This window comes from Pinus tabuliformis, chromosome 3_2, assembly GCF_031772625.1.
Source record: "Pinus tabuliformis cultivar Carrire ecotype Pingquan chromosome 3_2, CPIR1, whole genome shotgun sequence".
Taxonomy (NCBI): Eukaryota; Viridiplantae; Streptophyta; class Pinopsida; order Pinales; family Pinaceae; genus Pinus; species Pinus tabuliformis.
In genome coordinates this window covers 270,051,133-270,066,774 of record NC_142302.1, presented here as the reverse complement: position 1 = coordinate 270,066,774, position 15,642 = coordinate 270,051,133, and the positions used below count along the sequence as shown (strand labels likewise).

General features: G+C 37.4%; 1 protein-coding gene across 6 annotated transcripts; it reads left to right on the top strand.

The window, feature by feature from the left end:
- Positions 1-4,741: 4,741 nt before the first annotated feature.
- Positions 4,742-14,205, top strand: LOC149180693 (uncharacterized). 6 transcript variants are annotated; one of them, XM_089416229.1, is made up of 9 exons: positions 4,746-4,923; positions 5,143-5,229; positions 5,383-5,454; positions 10,303-10,409; positions 10,504-10,562; positions 10,662-10,766; positions 10,874-10,995; positions 13,404-13,461; positions 13,548-14,205. In XM_089416229.1, exons 4-9 carry the CDS (start codon positions 10,340-10,342, stop codon positions 13,746-13,748), a joined length of 615 nt encoding a protein of 204 aa, XP_089272355.1. In that variant the 5' UTR covers positions 4,746-4,923; positions 5,143-5,229; positions 5,383-5,454; positions 10,303-10,339; the 3' UTR covers positions 13,749-14,205. The 6 variants fall into 6 exon arrangements, with proteins under 6 accessions (XP_089272358.1, XP_089272355.1, XP_089272357.1 ...); XM_089416231.1 differs by lacking the exon at positions 5,383-5,454; XM_089416227.1 differs by lacking the exons at positions 5,143-5,229; positions 5,383-5,454 and having other exon boundaries at positions 4,755-4,923.
- Positions 14,206-15,642: the final 1,437 nt, after the last annotated feature.

Below are 15,642 nucleotides of genomic sequence, written 5' to 3'. Positions count from 1 at the left end.
TTACATTTAAAACCTCACACACATATTTCTCACTCAAATTATTAAAAATATACAAAATTTCCTATTAAGAAATAAAAAACATCAGATCCCCCAAGTCAACCAAATATACAATGTTTTTCTTGAGCAGGATGCTCCTGCATTAGACTCCCACATTAGAAAATAATTCATAGACTCGTATCTAAGAGGTCTTTCACTTTTATGTAGTAATGTGATAGTTACAAGTCTTAATGACTTGCTACCTCCAGGATCCAAAAACGTAATTTGTAATTGTCCAAATGCTCTGCACCTTTACTGCTGTTGCATGTCTGTTGTCTTCCGGTTCATTTTCATTTCTTCAATTAGTTTCAAATTCTGATTGATCATCCCTTCTGCTGCCAGTTGTCTCCATTTGGACTGTCTCATCATCAATTTCCACAGTTCTTCAATCACAAAATCAATTTTTGCTTCCTCATGGAATCCTTTTGTCTCAGCAACTTGCCTGAGATCCTTTCTCTACTGCAATTTTTCACATTCATTTTTAATCTGCTGGCTGCTCTTTTCAACTTTTTCTTCCATCCATACATCCTTAATGTCTTTGAAAACATCTTCCTCTGCAATTTTCATTTGCTGCTTCTTATCTTCAAATTTACTTTCAAGAAGTAAATTGTCTGTCATCTTTCTAACAACATACTCATCCACCTCTTCTTCTCGGTTAGTCAATACATCAGAAACTTGGCAACTAACACATATCTCTATCCCAATCAAATCTTGAGACACTCCCTCATTTCTGACTGCAGTTACACTCTCATACTCCGGTTCTTTCAACAAATACCCCAACAACTCAATTTCTCTTTGACACCTCACAAGTACTTCATCATGATGTTGTCTATAATCTATAATAGGTTATTTTTCTTTCTTAACATCTTTTAGTAGCTGTCCTTCCTCTTCATTCAGTCCTCTGACTGTCTTCTTTTTGTTCTGAGACAAATCTGCCTCACCTCCTTCTTCAACACATTTTGCATTACTGTCTTTTTGTAAGCCCTCTTCAAGAGCTATCCTTGCCATGTCTTCTGCCTTAGCATTCTCCCGCTTTTTTTCTTCATCAATAACATTAGTCCAATTCATTGGCTTACCTCTCTGAGACAATGTTCTTTCATCCTTCATCAGAATAAGATTACGATCTTCTATCTCCATGACAACTTAGATGATTGTCTTCTCCCATTAAGTCACTCATCAATGAACTCCTTCTACTGAAACCATTAAAATCCTTCCTCATCCAAGAGGCTTTCTTCTTCATATTTTACTTCAATATCTTCGTCCATCCTGAAGACATCTTCAAAAGTTTGCCTATCTCATGCAATACCTGCAATCATACACAAATTGCCAGTTTTAAGAACATAATACCTTGCGGTCTCACTCGATGCTTCAGCCACCAAGTCTTCTTACTGCTCTGAATCCTTCATATGATTCAAAAGATCCTCTGTAGATTTCTCCTCTGTATCTTCATTGCTTTCAAAAAGCAATGGGCCATGTTCTGGTTCACATACCAAAACTTTATTTACTCCCAGTAACTCTTCCTTCAACTGAGCATTCAATCTATGCTCCCACTTCACTTGCAATCTATGCCATTTGAATTTTATTTTCATAATCCAACCATACCTCTGGTCTTCCTTATTCCTCTGTAACATCTCCATTAATAACTCAAGACAAAATTTTATCTCAAATTTCTCTCTATCAATCTCTTCTTGACTCTTTCTCATGCCATGTGCCTTAGCATATTTCCTTCTATCGTGGCTTTCCTCTGAACCTTTGGAATGACTATCAACAACCATCTTCTCCTCCTCTGTGAACTCCATCTCGTTCACTTGTGGATTGCACCTACGCCTCTCTTTTCAGCAAGTCTCCATGCCTGCTTTTGATATATTAGCCTATTGACACCTTACCTTACCAAGCTATCTCCTTGAGCTTGATCTATGGTTCTCTGCCACTGGAACCATCTTCGGAGCAACTCTCTTGCTCCTCTTTACTTTTGCAACTTAAATCCACTTTTTCCTTCAGAGTATCCACTTAATTTGTCTTCAAGAACACAACTGGTTCTTCTTTTTACATCTCCTCTTGCTATTCTTTGTTGCTAACACCCTTTTTGTCTGCAACCTGAAATCTACAAACACAATCCTCAAAACCAAAGTTAAAAATAAAAACATACCATATCACCTTCAAGATCTCTGCATGATCTTGTTCCACCATTCATCTGCACTTTGAATGGACTATTCCTTGTTCATTTTCCTTTGTAAATTCTCCTTAAGAGTATCAATTACTTCCCAATATTCTGCCACACTTTATCTCTATGTGCCTGCTGCCTGTCAGATTTAAAATCTGATCCTTTCTTCCTGTGTAATATCTTTAACAAATGCACACAAAGCACACTAGCTTTGTTTTCCTGCTTTGTTCTGTCAGTCTTTACTGATCTCCTCTTTCTGCAATCACAATTGTATCTGCATATACAACTTCAAGAGCATAACTTTGTTCTAGTTTTCCCCAAAGAGCTTTTACTTGCTCTGATACCAAAATGATGACCTACTAGGTCTATGCTCCACAATCAGTAGCCTTAAAACACTAAGACTACACTACAAGTCTTAACAAAGAGACTTCAACCCTTCCTATCCCTCACTCTCTGATTAAAACTGCGCTCATATCAGTTATACATAAACAAGGAAGGATTGGTTTTCAGAGTTTTGTGCTATATGGAATACCTGAGCGTGATTAAGAGAACACATGAGTATGTTGACCCTTTATTGCTCAAACTTCTACCTCAAAATATTTTTGACCAAGCGCGACGCTTCTGCAAGCTAATGCGACCCTTCTGTCACCTAGCGCGATCCATGGTGCGACCCTTCGGTCTCAGGCGCGACCCATCTATTTTCTGGCGCGACCTTTTTGTTTGCGAGCACGACCCATCTACTCCTGGCGAGACTCATTTGTTTTTCTAGCGCGACCCTTTCTCAACGCATTCACAATTCTATGTCATTCATCCTTTGCCCTTCTAGATCACAATTTCCTTTGGCTTGTTGTCTGTTACTCCAGATTCCTTCCTTATTGATTACCATTCACATCGTTCTTCTCTACGTTAGATTGAGAAGGACAACTTTTTTGATAGATATACACAAAGGTTCTCAGGGATGATTGGTCTCCAAAACGTTAATAGAAAAATCTCTATCACTGATCTGATAATCTAACTTTCTATTGATTGGAAAGAGGGTAAAACTGAGTATTCCCCCAATGCCTTTCAAGGCAGGGTCATATCTACAACAGACTTGAAATTTAGGCAGTAACTCAAATATATTCGATCGCTAGCACTTAACTCAATGATCTTTGCGACCCTTGATAATTGGATGTTAGATTCAATTAGTATTTAACTCCCAAAGAGATTGAATTCTCAACTTGATTGCAAATACAAATTGTTGGAATTGAAAATCATATGTACCATACATTACCAACTAGCCACTCCTTCAGAAACAATTATCCTAGTGACAAGATAAATAAGAGATATTTGCCATACCCTAAGCACACAATTTTCCATCTATCAATTGAATTCAAATATACATCAAACGTGACCAGATATACAATGTGGGCACACAACACTGGTCTGTTCCATTCAAGCTCACTCCACTCACACCTACTCTTTGCCTCTTCTCTACATGCCCGTAAGTTTACAATTATAGGAACAATTACATAATTATGGATCATTCTAGGTCCATGATCTTTTCCATAGATCTCTCAACTAGTTCCTAAAATCTCTTAATGATCCCTTGAGGAGCTCAACAACTGTTCTATATGCAAATTCTGCCTTTATAAGCAGATTTGACCAAATCTCTCAATCCACTTTTAACTCAACTAATTCCTATTCTAGAATCTCCTAATCTCCAAGAATTTTTATGAGATCTTCACAAGTCTAACATCTCTCATATTCTCACATAATTTAAGAACATTTACATTTAAAACCTCACACACATATTTCTCACTCAAATTATTAAAAATATGCAAAATTTCTTATTAAGAAATAAAAAACATCAAATCCTCCAAATCAACTAAATATACAATATTTTTCTTCAGTAAGATACCCTTGCTTATATTGCATCACATATAAGCAAGCCTTGATTTAAACTCTATTTACAAATTTGCATATCAAATAACAAAAAAACCATTAAAACATGGTTTTCTATATATGAACCTTAATCTACACATTTCCATCTCAAAATAATAATAAAACATTGAAACCTTCTTTAACCATGCAATTCTTAACAAAATAATAATACAACATTGAAACCTCCTTTAACGATGCAATTCTTAAACATGTGCCTATGTCACTGAAATAAACATGTTACTTAAACAAACATGTGTCTATGTTTCTCATCATCCTTAGTTGTAAGTTCACATGTATTGAATAGAAAGTCTTAATTTCAAGTCTTATTCTTTATGATAAAGTCATTTAGAAAACATTATCTCAAAAAAGAGGGCATTAAAAAACAAACATATTCAACATATCAATATTATAACGACTTAGTTTAGGAAATATTTTTCTAGTCAACCTTACTTTCCATTAAATGGCATCTTGGAGCAATGTTGGGGAGACCTTTCAAGGAAATGTCCTCCCTCTTTCCATTGAAATGGGAACATGGCGCTATTGGTGTATAATCTTAAAAAATATGGCAAAGGACGCTGACCATTCCAAACCCTATGTCATTTTATCAAACGGATTTAAAGCCCCTTTACAAATCTTTTAATTTCACCAGATACCTTTGACCCTCTCTATATAGCCTGCTTTCTTGGCGTGCCTCTATTTTTGGGTGTCCAAGGCAGAGCAGCCGGCGCAATTTTGAGCTGTGTGGTGTCCAGAGATAATTTCGGGCGGCGTAGAAGCTACCTCTATCAAGTTTTGTATTGGTAGGTTCGCGTTTCCTCAATGACACTTCTCTTTTGGCAGAATTCTAGCCTCTGTTTTGCCCGGATTTGATGATTGGGGACTGCAGAATCTCTGCATGTTTTGATTTGAAATTGTTTTAAGTCTCTTCAATGTCTTCATGCTAGGGTTTTTTTTTTCGGTATTTCGAGGTTTGTTGGCAATTTGGAAGTATTTTCTATCATTTTTTTCTCCGTTGGCAGGATGACAGGGGTGTCTGCAATTTTAAGCCATTAGGGTTTCAGGTCTGGAATATTAGTGGAGCTTGCTTGCAATTCGTGCTGGACAGGGTCTGTAGCATCATGTACATTATATCTACTACATGGATATTTGGATTATTTGTATATTGTAAAACCCTCGGATTATTTGTGTATGGTAAAACCCTCATATATAGGCCGTTTGACAGAGTGCTGATTCCTCTAACGGCCTTCGGTGTGTGTTAGGTTTGCTGGAGTTGCTGGAGGAATTTTGTAAAAGTCCGTATTTATAAAATTTGTTGGCTGTTTGTTCTTCTGGTATGTCGCGGTGCTCTGCCGCCAAGAATAGTTGATTGAAATACTGGATCAACCTATTTTCCTGAAATAAATTTCAGTGGGTACTTTGTTTCTACCCCATTTAGGAGTTAGTTGGTCGTATGGAATTTCTTATCTTATGACATCTAGGTTGATTTTTTGCCTTATAACATTACACGTTCAGGATTTTTGCTATCGTGATTGCTTTAGATTACTGATTCAAAGAATGTGTCATTAAAATAATACGTACTGCCTTTTTTCTGACGGGTATATGTAGTTCCGGGGATTCTCTGGCTATTTAGTACGTGTCAAGGGGAATGCATGCTTGCATAGCATGGGCGCAACATTCAATATTTTGTAAGCTCTTGCATAAATGTCAGAGATAATGACAAAAGGGTCAATTCGGGCATTGTTAATTATAGCGGATAGCTATTGATTAGAAGTTACAGATGAAAGCACTCTACTAAATCTTTTCGGGCAAGGTATGGAAAAGGCAGGCTTGTCTTCCGCCTTAGTTTTTTTTTTTCACATTAACGGTTATGATTGCATTGAAAAACAAATTGCGGCCATATCATACAACGTAGATATACAAGCAGTAAAAAGGATCAGTTAATGTAGTAGAAATTCTTAACTTTAAAAGACTGGCTAGTGCACGTAATTTCTTTCATAACCTTGAATACATGAGTAAATGTGGACAAACTGTGGACATGCAAAATGCAAAAACATCACATGTTCAAAATAAGTTTTGATGGTGATTTTTTGTCATCATTAGTGGTAGAATTAAAGTGCTAGCCTCTTTTTTATTTCTTCGTCTAATATCATTCATTCCTCCTCAGCCCCCTTAATAGGTGTTACTAGGTTGGATGCTTTCCCTTTGTCTTGTTTTGTTTGCTCAAGTGAGGGTTCTTGTATCTAGCTCTTCCTCCTCGATCAGATTAACCCAAATCACTGAGCTTGGAGGTTGGGTTGAGGAATGTCTACCGGTTTAAGAGGGGGTAAGGGGAAGTCCTTTGCAACTAAGGAGAATGAGGGGGGTGGATTCTTGTGAAGAACTGTCTCAATAAATGCCTAAACTGAGGTTGGCATTGTTTGCTTAAATTGTGAATCTTGGCTGGTCAGAGGGTGGTTAGTTGGTTTACTTCTTTTGCATCTTCTTACCACTAAAATTTCACTCGGCTAGTTGCGATCTTTCACTTTTTAGGGATATTGGTATAGTGAGCAACAATATAGTCCTCGAGGGGAAACTGATTTGTGCTCCAAAATTTTAGGTCTATGTATAATCCTTAGCAACCAAGTCGGTTTTTGCGAGAAACTCTTTGCCAAAGTCCATGTTTACATATACATATGGGCATAAACAGTGGTGTATCTATGTTTCTTTTCCGTAGTTCTGAATTAAAATTTGCCAAGAGCATTACGAATGTCACTGAGTGAATCATAAACCCCAAAAATGAGAGGGAGATTAGAGAGCCTGACCCAAGTAGCACAGGGGTAGAGATGTCAGATGAAAGTGTCCTCTTTGATTTTTGGTTTCTAGGCACATGAGATTATTGGTGTAGATCTCCTATTGGTTTCTATAAAAGGTTGCCAGATGTGCAACATCTGTAGCAATGGGAAGGCTAGGGTCTCTTGAATGATGTGGATCCTAGGGGTTGGGATACCATGTCCTTGAGTGTAACACCAACACAACCTAAGGATGGAGCTACATCAATTGTAGAAGAAGAACATACTAATTGGATAGTTACCCCATTTTTTGAAAGAGTAGGTTGAATGTAGAGAGCTGCCCCCACCATGGGAGGACATTATGAAGACTTTGTCTATGGATGCTCTACATAGAGGTTTGGATGAAGGGAGGTTGCCAAGATGGCCATTGAGACTAGGGAAAAGCCACAATCATCAACTAGGGCTGAACCCTAACTATTGCTTGCTTGGAACTCAGATTGCAATATTCTTGTCATTCTTGCCTCTCAACAATTTAAGTCATATATCTAGCATGTAATTGTCATCATCATCATCATTATTATTTTTGTATGAACTGGTTGAGGGAATTGATAACTAGGTAGAAACTCACCAGCTCAACACATGGTTAAAACTTTTGGGATGCCATTATAATCTCCCATTTATTTCATGCAAAGCCCCTCATCATTAACACTGTGAGACCCATCCGCTCAGTCTGACCCAAAGGGGCTAGCATGTAATTATTCATTTCATGTAAGAAATTTTGTTTTTGGTGCACAGCTTTTGCCTTCCAGTGCTAGTGCTATACTGTTCCTTATTGTAAATTATCTCTATTGAACATTTTAGGAGTGCCACTCTTGTTTCAGTCATTGGCTTGCTGATATCTTATCAGGTTTCAAATGATCTATTTGTTCACGCTTGATGTTTGCTTACCATATAAGGCCAGATGCGTATCTTGACATTAGGCCAATGTCTTGTCAGCACATTCAAAAGTAAAATACTAATGTCATGTTAATGTGTATCAATTTGATCATTCCTTCTAGTATGTGTGTGTGTGTGTACAAGGGACACCTGTCAATGAGCCACACTTTTTACAAGCTGGATTGGAATATAATTGTGATTAGCTACATCCCATGGTGTTGTCATTAAGGCTGTTGTACAAATTGTTGTATAAAAATCTATAATGGTGTACCTTCTTTATATGTGGCTAGCTCTTCTTTGGTTCTTGTTGTCTCTGTACACTTTTTATGTTTCAAAAAATCCAACACTCTTATTGATGAAAGTGTTATCTGCCCACTGCAAGATACTTACCTTGCGTTTGGAATCTTCCCATTGTTAGGGGCTTGATCAAATGGTAGACCTCCAATGAATATGAACAAACATGAATCTGGATCATTGTTTCCTTCTGTATTCTGACCTCTCTTTAGGATCTTGAAGGCTAAATTCTTATATACAAGGAATGTTGCATCAACAACCTGGCAACCTCCTTTGCCCTTCATGCCATCTTCACTCGTTAAAATCTTCTCACACCCAATGTTATTAGAATTGGAATAGTTCTAGAAAAAAGTTGACAATTTGATTGATTCTGGGGTTGTATTAGTCTGATTGAAGGTTTCAAACTGGAAAAGGCTGCCCCCCATACAGAATCGACCATAAATGTTAGAATTGGACGGTTTTGAATGGAACCAAACAACAAGCGGTGGGGACCATTTGAACTTAAATTTAAAAAAATCAACAAAAAAATGCAAAACCCTAAGCCTAATTGTAGGCATACCTTAATGCTATTTAAATATGCTCCTATCCTCAATTTGACTCACACAATTCATTTGAGCCGTTTGGAGTGTTTGAGCTTAGTTTTTTAGGCTGATTTGGACAGCTTTTGAGCTTGGGTTTCTTGGGCTGATTTGGAGCTAATTCAAGGGTTTATTTGATTGTAGAGTCAAGGTCTAGACTATAGCTTTTAGTTAGTACTAAGCTTGTTTTTGAAATTTGGAGCCTTTTTGTTGATGTATTTTACTTCAAATATCAACTGCAGTTGAAGCATATTTTGGTTATATTATGGTTAAATCTGATCTTTTGTGCATAATGGTTTGGATTCACTGGACACATGTACAGCTGCATCTTAACTAAAATAAACCTAAACCCTAGATCTATTCATGGTTTTGGGGTTAGTGCCTTCAACATGCATGAGAGATTTATTCCTAGGAAAGTGTGCCCACTAGAAGAGAGTTCTAGTATGCATGCACCTAACATGAGGGGGCACTCGAGCATATGCCAGACTCGAGAGCTGACCTGACTTGAGGGCCCCCTCTGACTTGAGGGGCCCTGAGGGACAACTTGACAGAGTTATTTTTTTTTTAATCTTTTTCTTTTTTCTTTTTTTATCCCTATAAGGTGACCACCTTATGAGATTACCGATAAAGCAAAACTGAGAGGTACAACTGAATTGATAACTATGAGACAGCATCTGACTGGAAGTGAACTGATGATGGTGCATTCTGCCCTCTTTTCTCTCCTCTATAAATGCCCCAGCGCTCTTATTACCACTGAACAGATTTGCCTAAGGAGGACATACTGCTGCTTCTATCTAGGCTGTTGTATGGAATCTCTGCTGGAATACATTCTCTGTATGCGCCTAGATCAACTTTTCTTGTTGGTGCTATAATGGTGCTCTGCTGGATACTTTCCAAGGAAGTAAAAATCTAACAGCTTCATGGTGTTACCAGTTCCAAGCACAGGATCAAAACAAATTATCCTGAGAGTTATGTTAACATCTCAAAGCAGGCAAGGCTTCAAAATTGATAAAGAATTAACACACCATTGATGATTTTTTCGTATATAGAGGAATTGGCAACTGGGCTTGGCTTGTAGTTGTGTTACACATGGTTGATTCCAATTGCTACCACTATAGCCTCTTAGGTGCCTATGTACATCCTTTCTGCAGGCACAGGTGAATTGGGGGGATTTGAATGTTTAACCTCCTAGCACAACATGATAACACATAATTTTCTCGGCCATTGCCAACTGAGCTGCCCTCTGGGGGCTAACATTCCATTGATGATTAATACTGCAGGCATGTCGTGCTTCTGTAGGTCAAGCTGAGTCAGGGTCAAAGGCTGCTATGGTAGTTTAGGATATCAGACTGGTACTCAGGTCAAAAAGAAAATTACATATACTTCATCAATTGAATGTGTTGCAGACTTCATGCTTGTTTTCTATTCTTGCAGTTTCAATTTTTTTTAATAATACATGTATTAAATTCTTCTAGGGTTTTGGTATTACACTTCATGTTTTGTAATTGCATCTGTTTGGAAATAGTGATTGCACCTTTTATAACATTATTCCTATTTCTATAAGTTCATTGCTTAGTCTAATTGTTTTTCATTTATGTTTCAGATATTTGATTAGGTTTCAGTAACATCTGTGAAATATAATGGCGAGCATGCCCGTGATTACTGCTGATACAATTGCGTTGACTGAGAAAAAGATGGATATGACACTAGGTACTGCATAATTCCCAGATTATACTGTGTTGAGCATATCCAATTTAAAGGTAACTAATTGATTTGCTGTTGGCATTTGTTTGGTAAAATGCAGATGACATTATAAAGATGTCCAAAAAAACCAGTCAAAAGACAAGGAAGCAGCAAACTTCGGTAGGTACCAATGTTGTGTTCATATTAATTTTGTCAAGGGAAATTAATGCTGGTGTTTATAATTGGCTTCAGCTACTGAGAACCTACGGCATCTTGCAGAATAAGAGCCAGCGTGCAATTGCAAACAAGTATGGTGCCACAAACACGGCATCCAAGGTGCGAGTTCAACAATCTGTGGCTGCCAGGTCATCGGCACTAAGACAGGTATGGAGAGCTCTAATTTATTTATTATTGCATTCTTTATTGATACTGTCAACTTTTTTGTTAATTTATTCAAATGTAATAATGAGAGATTGCATGTCTGGTTGCAGGGCAAGCTTGCAGAGTTGAGGTCTAGAAATGGAACTAACCAGCTTGCAGCAGTAAAGGAGGCAGCAAGAAGGGCAACAGTAACACCCATAAGGACAACACCTGCTCAATGGAAGAAAAGAAGGTATTGCATTTTACATAGAATGTCTTCTGACAAGTTTTCTCTATTCCGTTAATCTGAATGCATTTTTATGTCACAGGTAATATTCTATCTTCCCCGAAGTACTAGTAGATGGCAAGTATGAACATTGTGACGCTATTTTTTAAATTAAAGTTGGAAGTTGATTAATTGTCCAGTTAATCACAGCACATTTGCCTAATCACATTACAACAGCATCAAATCAACATACTCTCTTGAAGACTGCAAGTCTAAATGCAGTATCTTTTGGAGCTTGAGCTAGTTGGAGAAACAAGATGGTTTATCACATCTGTTGAGGTTGAGGTGTTTGGTATGGCCTGAAAGTAGAAACAATAATCTACATGAAAGCTGCCTATGTTCTACATCAGCTCTTTGATTTAGTCGTGATGGTAAAAGGACTTCAAGTTGTTGGATGTTTGAGGTGGACTTAATTTGGATGTTTGGGGACTGAATTATTGGAGAACTAAGGAGGGTCTCTCTTTGTCAAAGTTTTTGGAAGTTAACGTGGCTTCTTGTTTCCTTTGAAGTTATACTGTGAAGGAGAAATCCTATTCTTCTTCCTTAATTATCTGGCACAGGAACTCGAACTCCATTCCATGATTGATTCATTGTTCCAATGATTGGTGAAGCTTTCAATTCAAGGCTTCTCTAGTTCTTAGCCATATGGTATTAAGACAACATTTGGAAGCTATAACACCCTCCCATTAGAAGTCTTGACAGTATCATAAGTATACTATTTACTGAAAACAGAATCTTCAGTCCAGGAGAAATAATCACTGTGAGTCTTGACAAGTGTTGAAGTTACTGATTCCTGTTAAGGCTTCTTAATCCACATGCTTTTCACACAGTTCTGGAAGACTCAATACCCGACTGTTGTAGGCCTTTACTGGATATCAAACAAAAAAATCCAGGAAATGTTTTTTTGTGATAAACTTCATTTAATCTCAATATAAAACGATGATTTCCATCATACAGGGTTTATAGTTGGAGGTTACTATTTTTGATGTTGCCCCATTTCATTATCAGTGTCGAGCAAATCTTTTGATTCCGCAAGATTTTTCTACTATAGCCTTGATGCCAACTTCAAGGAATCCAGTTACATTTATATGTATTGTTTGATCTGCATGTTATATATAAGTAGTTGAACTGGAATGCACCTAACAATGTAGCTATGAAACTTCCGACAGAGGCAGTGGTGCTAAAAGATGTCATCATATTTTCCTACCTGTCCACTTCTCTCTCCAAGAATGAAATTACCAAGGCTGCTTAAACAAAACTGCAGTCTAAGTTGTTGTTGAATGTGCAGAGTTTTCACCATTGGGCATTCTTCATTATACCAGTGGTCTCTCACAGGCAGAATGTACTGTAGAAAGAAAATTTTGTTCTTGTTTTTAGATTGTGAAGGTGATCTAAACAAGACTATGGAAGAAAAACAGATAACTGCTACTCAATAACCTTTTGGTTTGGATGCCTTTAGATGCTTGAGCTTTTGGCTGGCTTGTTTGCCTTTTTGTGTGTGTGTTGATTCAAGTAGTCATTATATGTGCTACAAAGATTTCTGCACAATGTTGTATCACAGCGGCATTTGAAATTCTGCTAAATCTTGGCAGTCAGACTCAATATTTTACATGGTTCTTGGTTTACCTAGACTGAAAAGTGGTTTTGGGATCCAGGGGTGCAACCAAACTGCATTATTCAGTTGTACTGTGCATTCCTTAGTCTAAGGATATGAGTTGAGGTGCCGAATTCCAGACTTGGGGACTATTGCTTTACCTGGCAGAAAAGTGGCCAAATATCCAGAATAGTTCTTTCGATGCGTTTTCTCCCTTTTCAGAGGCTTTACCCTCTACCATGCTGTGCTTGCATGACAATTAGTAAAAAAGAACAGGTGGATGAATTCATAAATTTACATGCTGATTGAATGTGAATTGCTGAATTACATCAGGCATTCTTTGTGGTCATCGATTTTTTGAGGCTGCGGGTTTCTTTTTGTAATCTAGATAATTTACTGAACCGAGGTAATATTTTTCTTGTAACTTGGCAGATAAAATGGTGAGATTCTCAATTCCTTTGGCCATCCTTTTTAATGCTGTTCTTTCATCTTTTACAAGATTCAAAATGTCCCAGATTAATTAGCATTATGTCAGAGAGATCTAGTTTTTCTAGTACTCAGGTCTGCCATGATTTATTAAAGATAGGGGTAAAAGAAGGCAAAGGCCAGTTTCTATCTTAGTACAGTGGCTGTCTGGACTCTGTTTATAGTATTGTTTGTAATTTGTAATTGTCACTGGATTTTCATGATGTCATTATCTTTTATATTGTTGATCTGTGTTAGTCTGTCTGTGACTTAATTTAAAATCAAATTTCTTTGACACACTTGTTTATTGTTTTAGGAATGGGCCTTTAATCACCCAAGGCAGCCGGCCTTTCTCCGTTGTTTCATCCACCAAGGTATAAATGTAGTAATCGCATTCTTTTTGGATGAGAAGAACCTTTTTTTGTTCAGAACATTGTTTAACGATATATTTGGCATGTAGGTCAATGCGCCTGTAAAGCAAAGGCCACAGACTCTTGATTCTCTTTTTGCGAACATGAAGGAGCAAAGGATGAGGGCACAGCAGGCTCAGACAGGTGGGAGACAAACAAACTTTGCTACTCAACAAAGAAACTTTGGAGGTTGGCAAAGGAACTTTTTTGGTTACCAAAGAAATTTCACAGGACGCCAGAGATCAAACTAATCTAGAGGTGTCATGATGCAGCAACTGCCTGTACTAATAACATCACTCCGAATGAAGTAGATACTAAATTGGTTTCGTAGTGCTCCTGATTCATGGTGGAGCATATGCTAGCAAAAGATAAGAAGGTGATGTGTTAAGTAGCACAAAATGATAGCTGCGAAGTTGCAAGCCTTCCAAGATTAAGCATATGGTATTTTGAGATTTTGGTTGTTCAGAAGTCCATTTGTTTTCCAGGTATTTTCTAGACAGATATTTTTTGACGAAAGTATTCTTCTTCAGTGAAGAAATATATTTTGTCAAAAGCTTGTGTCAGTTTTTGTATTGTGGAGCTGGCTAGTAAAGCATTCATTACGGGAAACTTAAACTTGCACCAGCAAATTGTTGGTGATTTATATACCATCACTGTCTAACGCTGTACAAAGGATCAATACAAAACTGTAGGTTTAAATTCAGAATATCAACCGTGTTAAACTCATTATACACTTTGGTAAAGGCTTCAGCAATTGAATTCATGACATTACTTTAGGCATACACAGGTTCAAATTATTTATGTGTTGGCTTTTCCTTTTAAGAGTGATCTTAAAACCAGTGCAAAATTCAAATCCCTGATTGCTCATCTGATTTGGGTAATTATATTTACATGTGTGGACTGCTGGGGGGTATGTTTTAAGAATATTTGGTTATGGTTGTGCGTATCACATTTCGTGCTTTGATTTCTCGCTTTTACTTCATTTGACAAAGGTGCCCATTGATACTGCTAATGGGATGATGGTGACGGGTCAATTAGTAGTCTTCTATATATTATAAATGACATCTGTTATGTATAAATGAGAAATTTCCTGTACGGTTTAAAGAGGATATTTTGTTGTTTGTGAATTAATGAGATCAGATGATGGGCATTTTGCAAAGCAGTCTAGCATGTGGGTATGCTGCTATAAAAATTTGAACACAATTTTTTCCTGGATACCATGCTTGGCAGTGGCTGAAATAACTCTTGAAAGGTTTGGAGGGATCCTGTCAAGTTCAGCTTATCAATTTTTATGTTTGTCACAAAACTGTTTTGCAAGGAATTTTTGTAAATCATTCTGGTATTTTGGTATCATGTTATATGAAGGCTTGTCCATTTTTTGGCATCGATGGATTAGGAGTGGTGTGGTTTCTTGAATTTGATTAAAAGCTACCATGCAGTTTTATTTGCTCCCAATTTTAATGCGGCTCTTAACCTCTTAAAGAATGTTTGGAAACCCTCTCTGTAGATCTATATAGGTTTGGTGCTCTTGAGGTGCCAATCTAGAAGCTTTCGTGGTTCAAGTTCCTGGCTTGATATGGTAGCATCCATCCTCGCTCCGGTACTAACATTGAAACGTTTTTTGAGTGGGTCCACTTGTCCCCAGGGCTGTTAAAATTCAGAGGCATATTCTTTGTTGGGAATTCTAATCCACGTTAATATGAGTACCATATTACTATAATAATTTATATAAAGGTGATAACATGATTAGATGAGTCAAAATCTTGACATGATGATATGATCTCAGAGATAGACCAATCCAAAGACAGTCTGTAAGAACTACAGAAAGATGTTACATGTATTCGCTAGTCCTGCCATGACTGGCAATGGGGATGTGCAGTAATCGAAGTGATTCAAGAAGAAATGGATGACATTGTTTAACAGTAAAATCAACACAATATATCTGCAGCATTAAGGACCAACCGATGTCATGCACACCAACTTTACAATAGGCTTTTGGCAAGGATGGCTTTTGAAACTGACCTGTTATTTGGGATTTTTCCTTTGGAGGGTCCTGTGTCACTTGGAATGAAAATAGTTGAGTTGTATGTTTGGGGTCCAGTGGAGGTCTGAAATATAAATTATTTAATGCTTGTACTTAGTTGG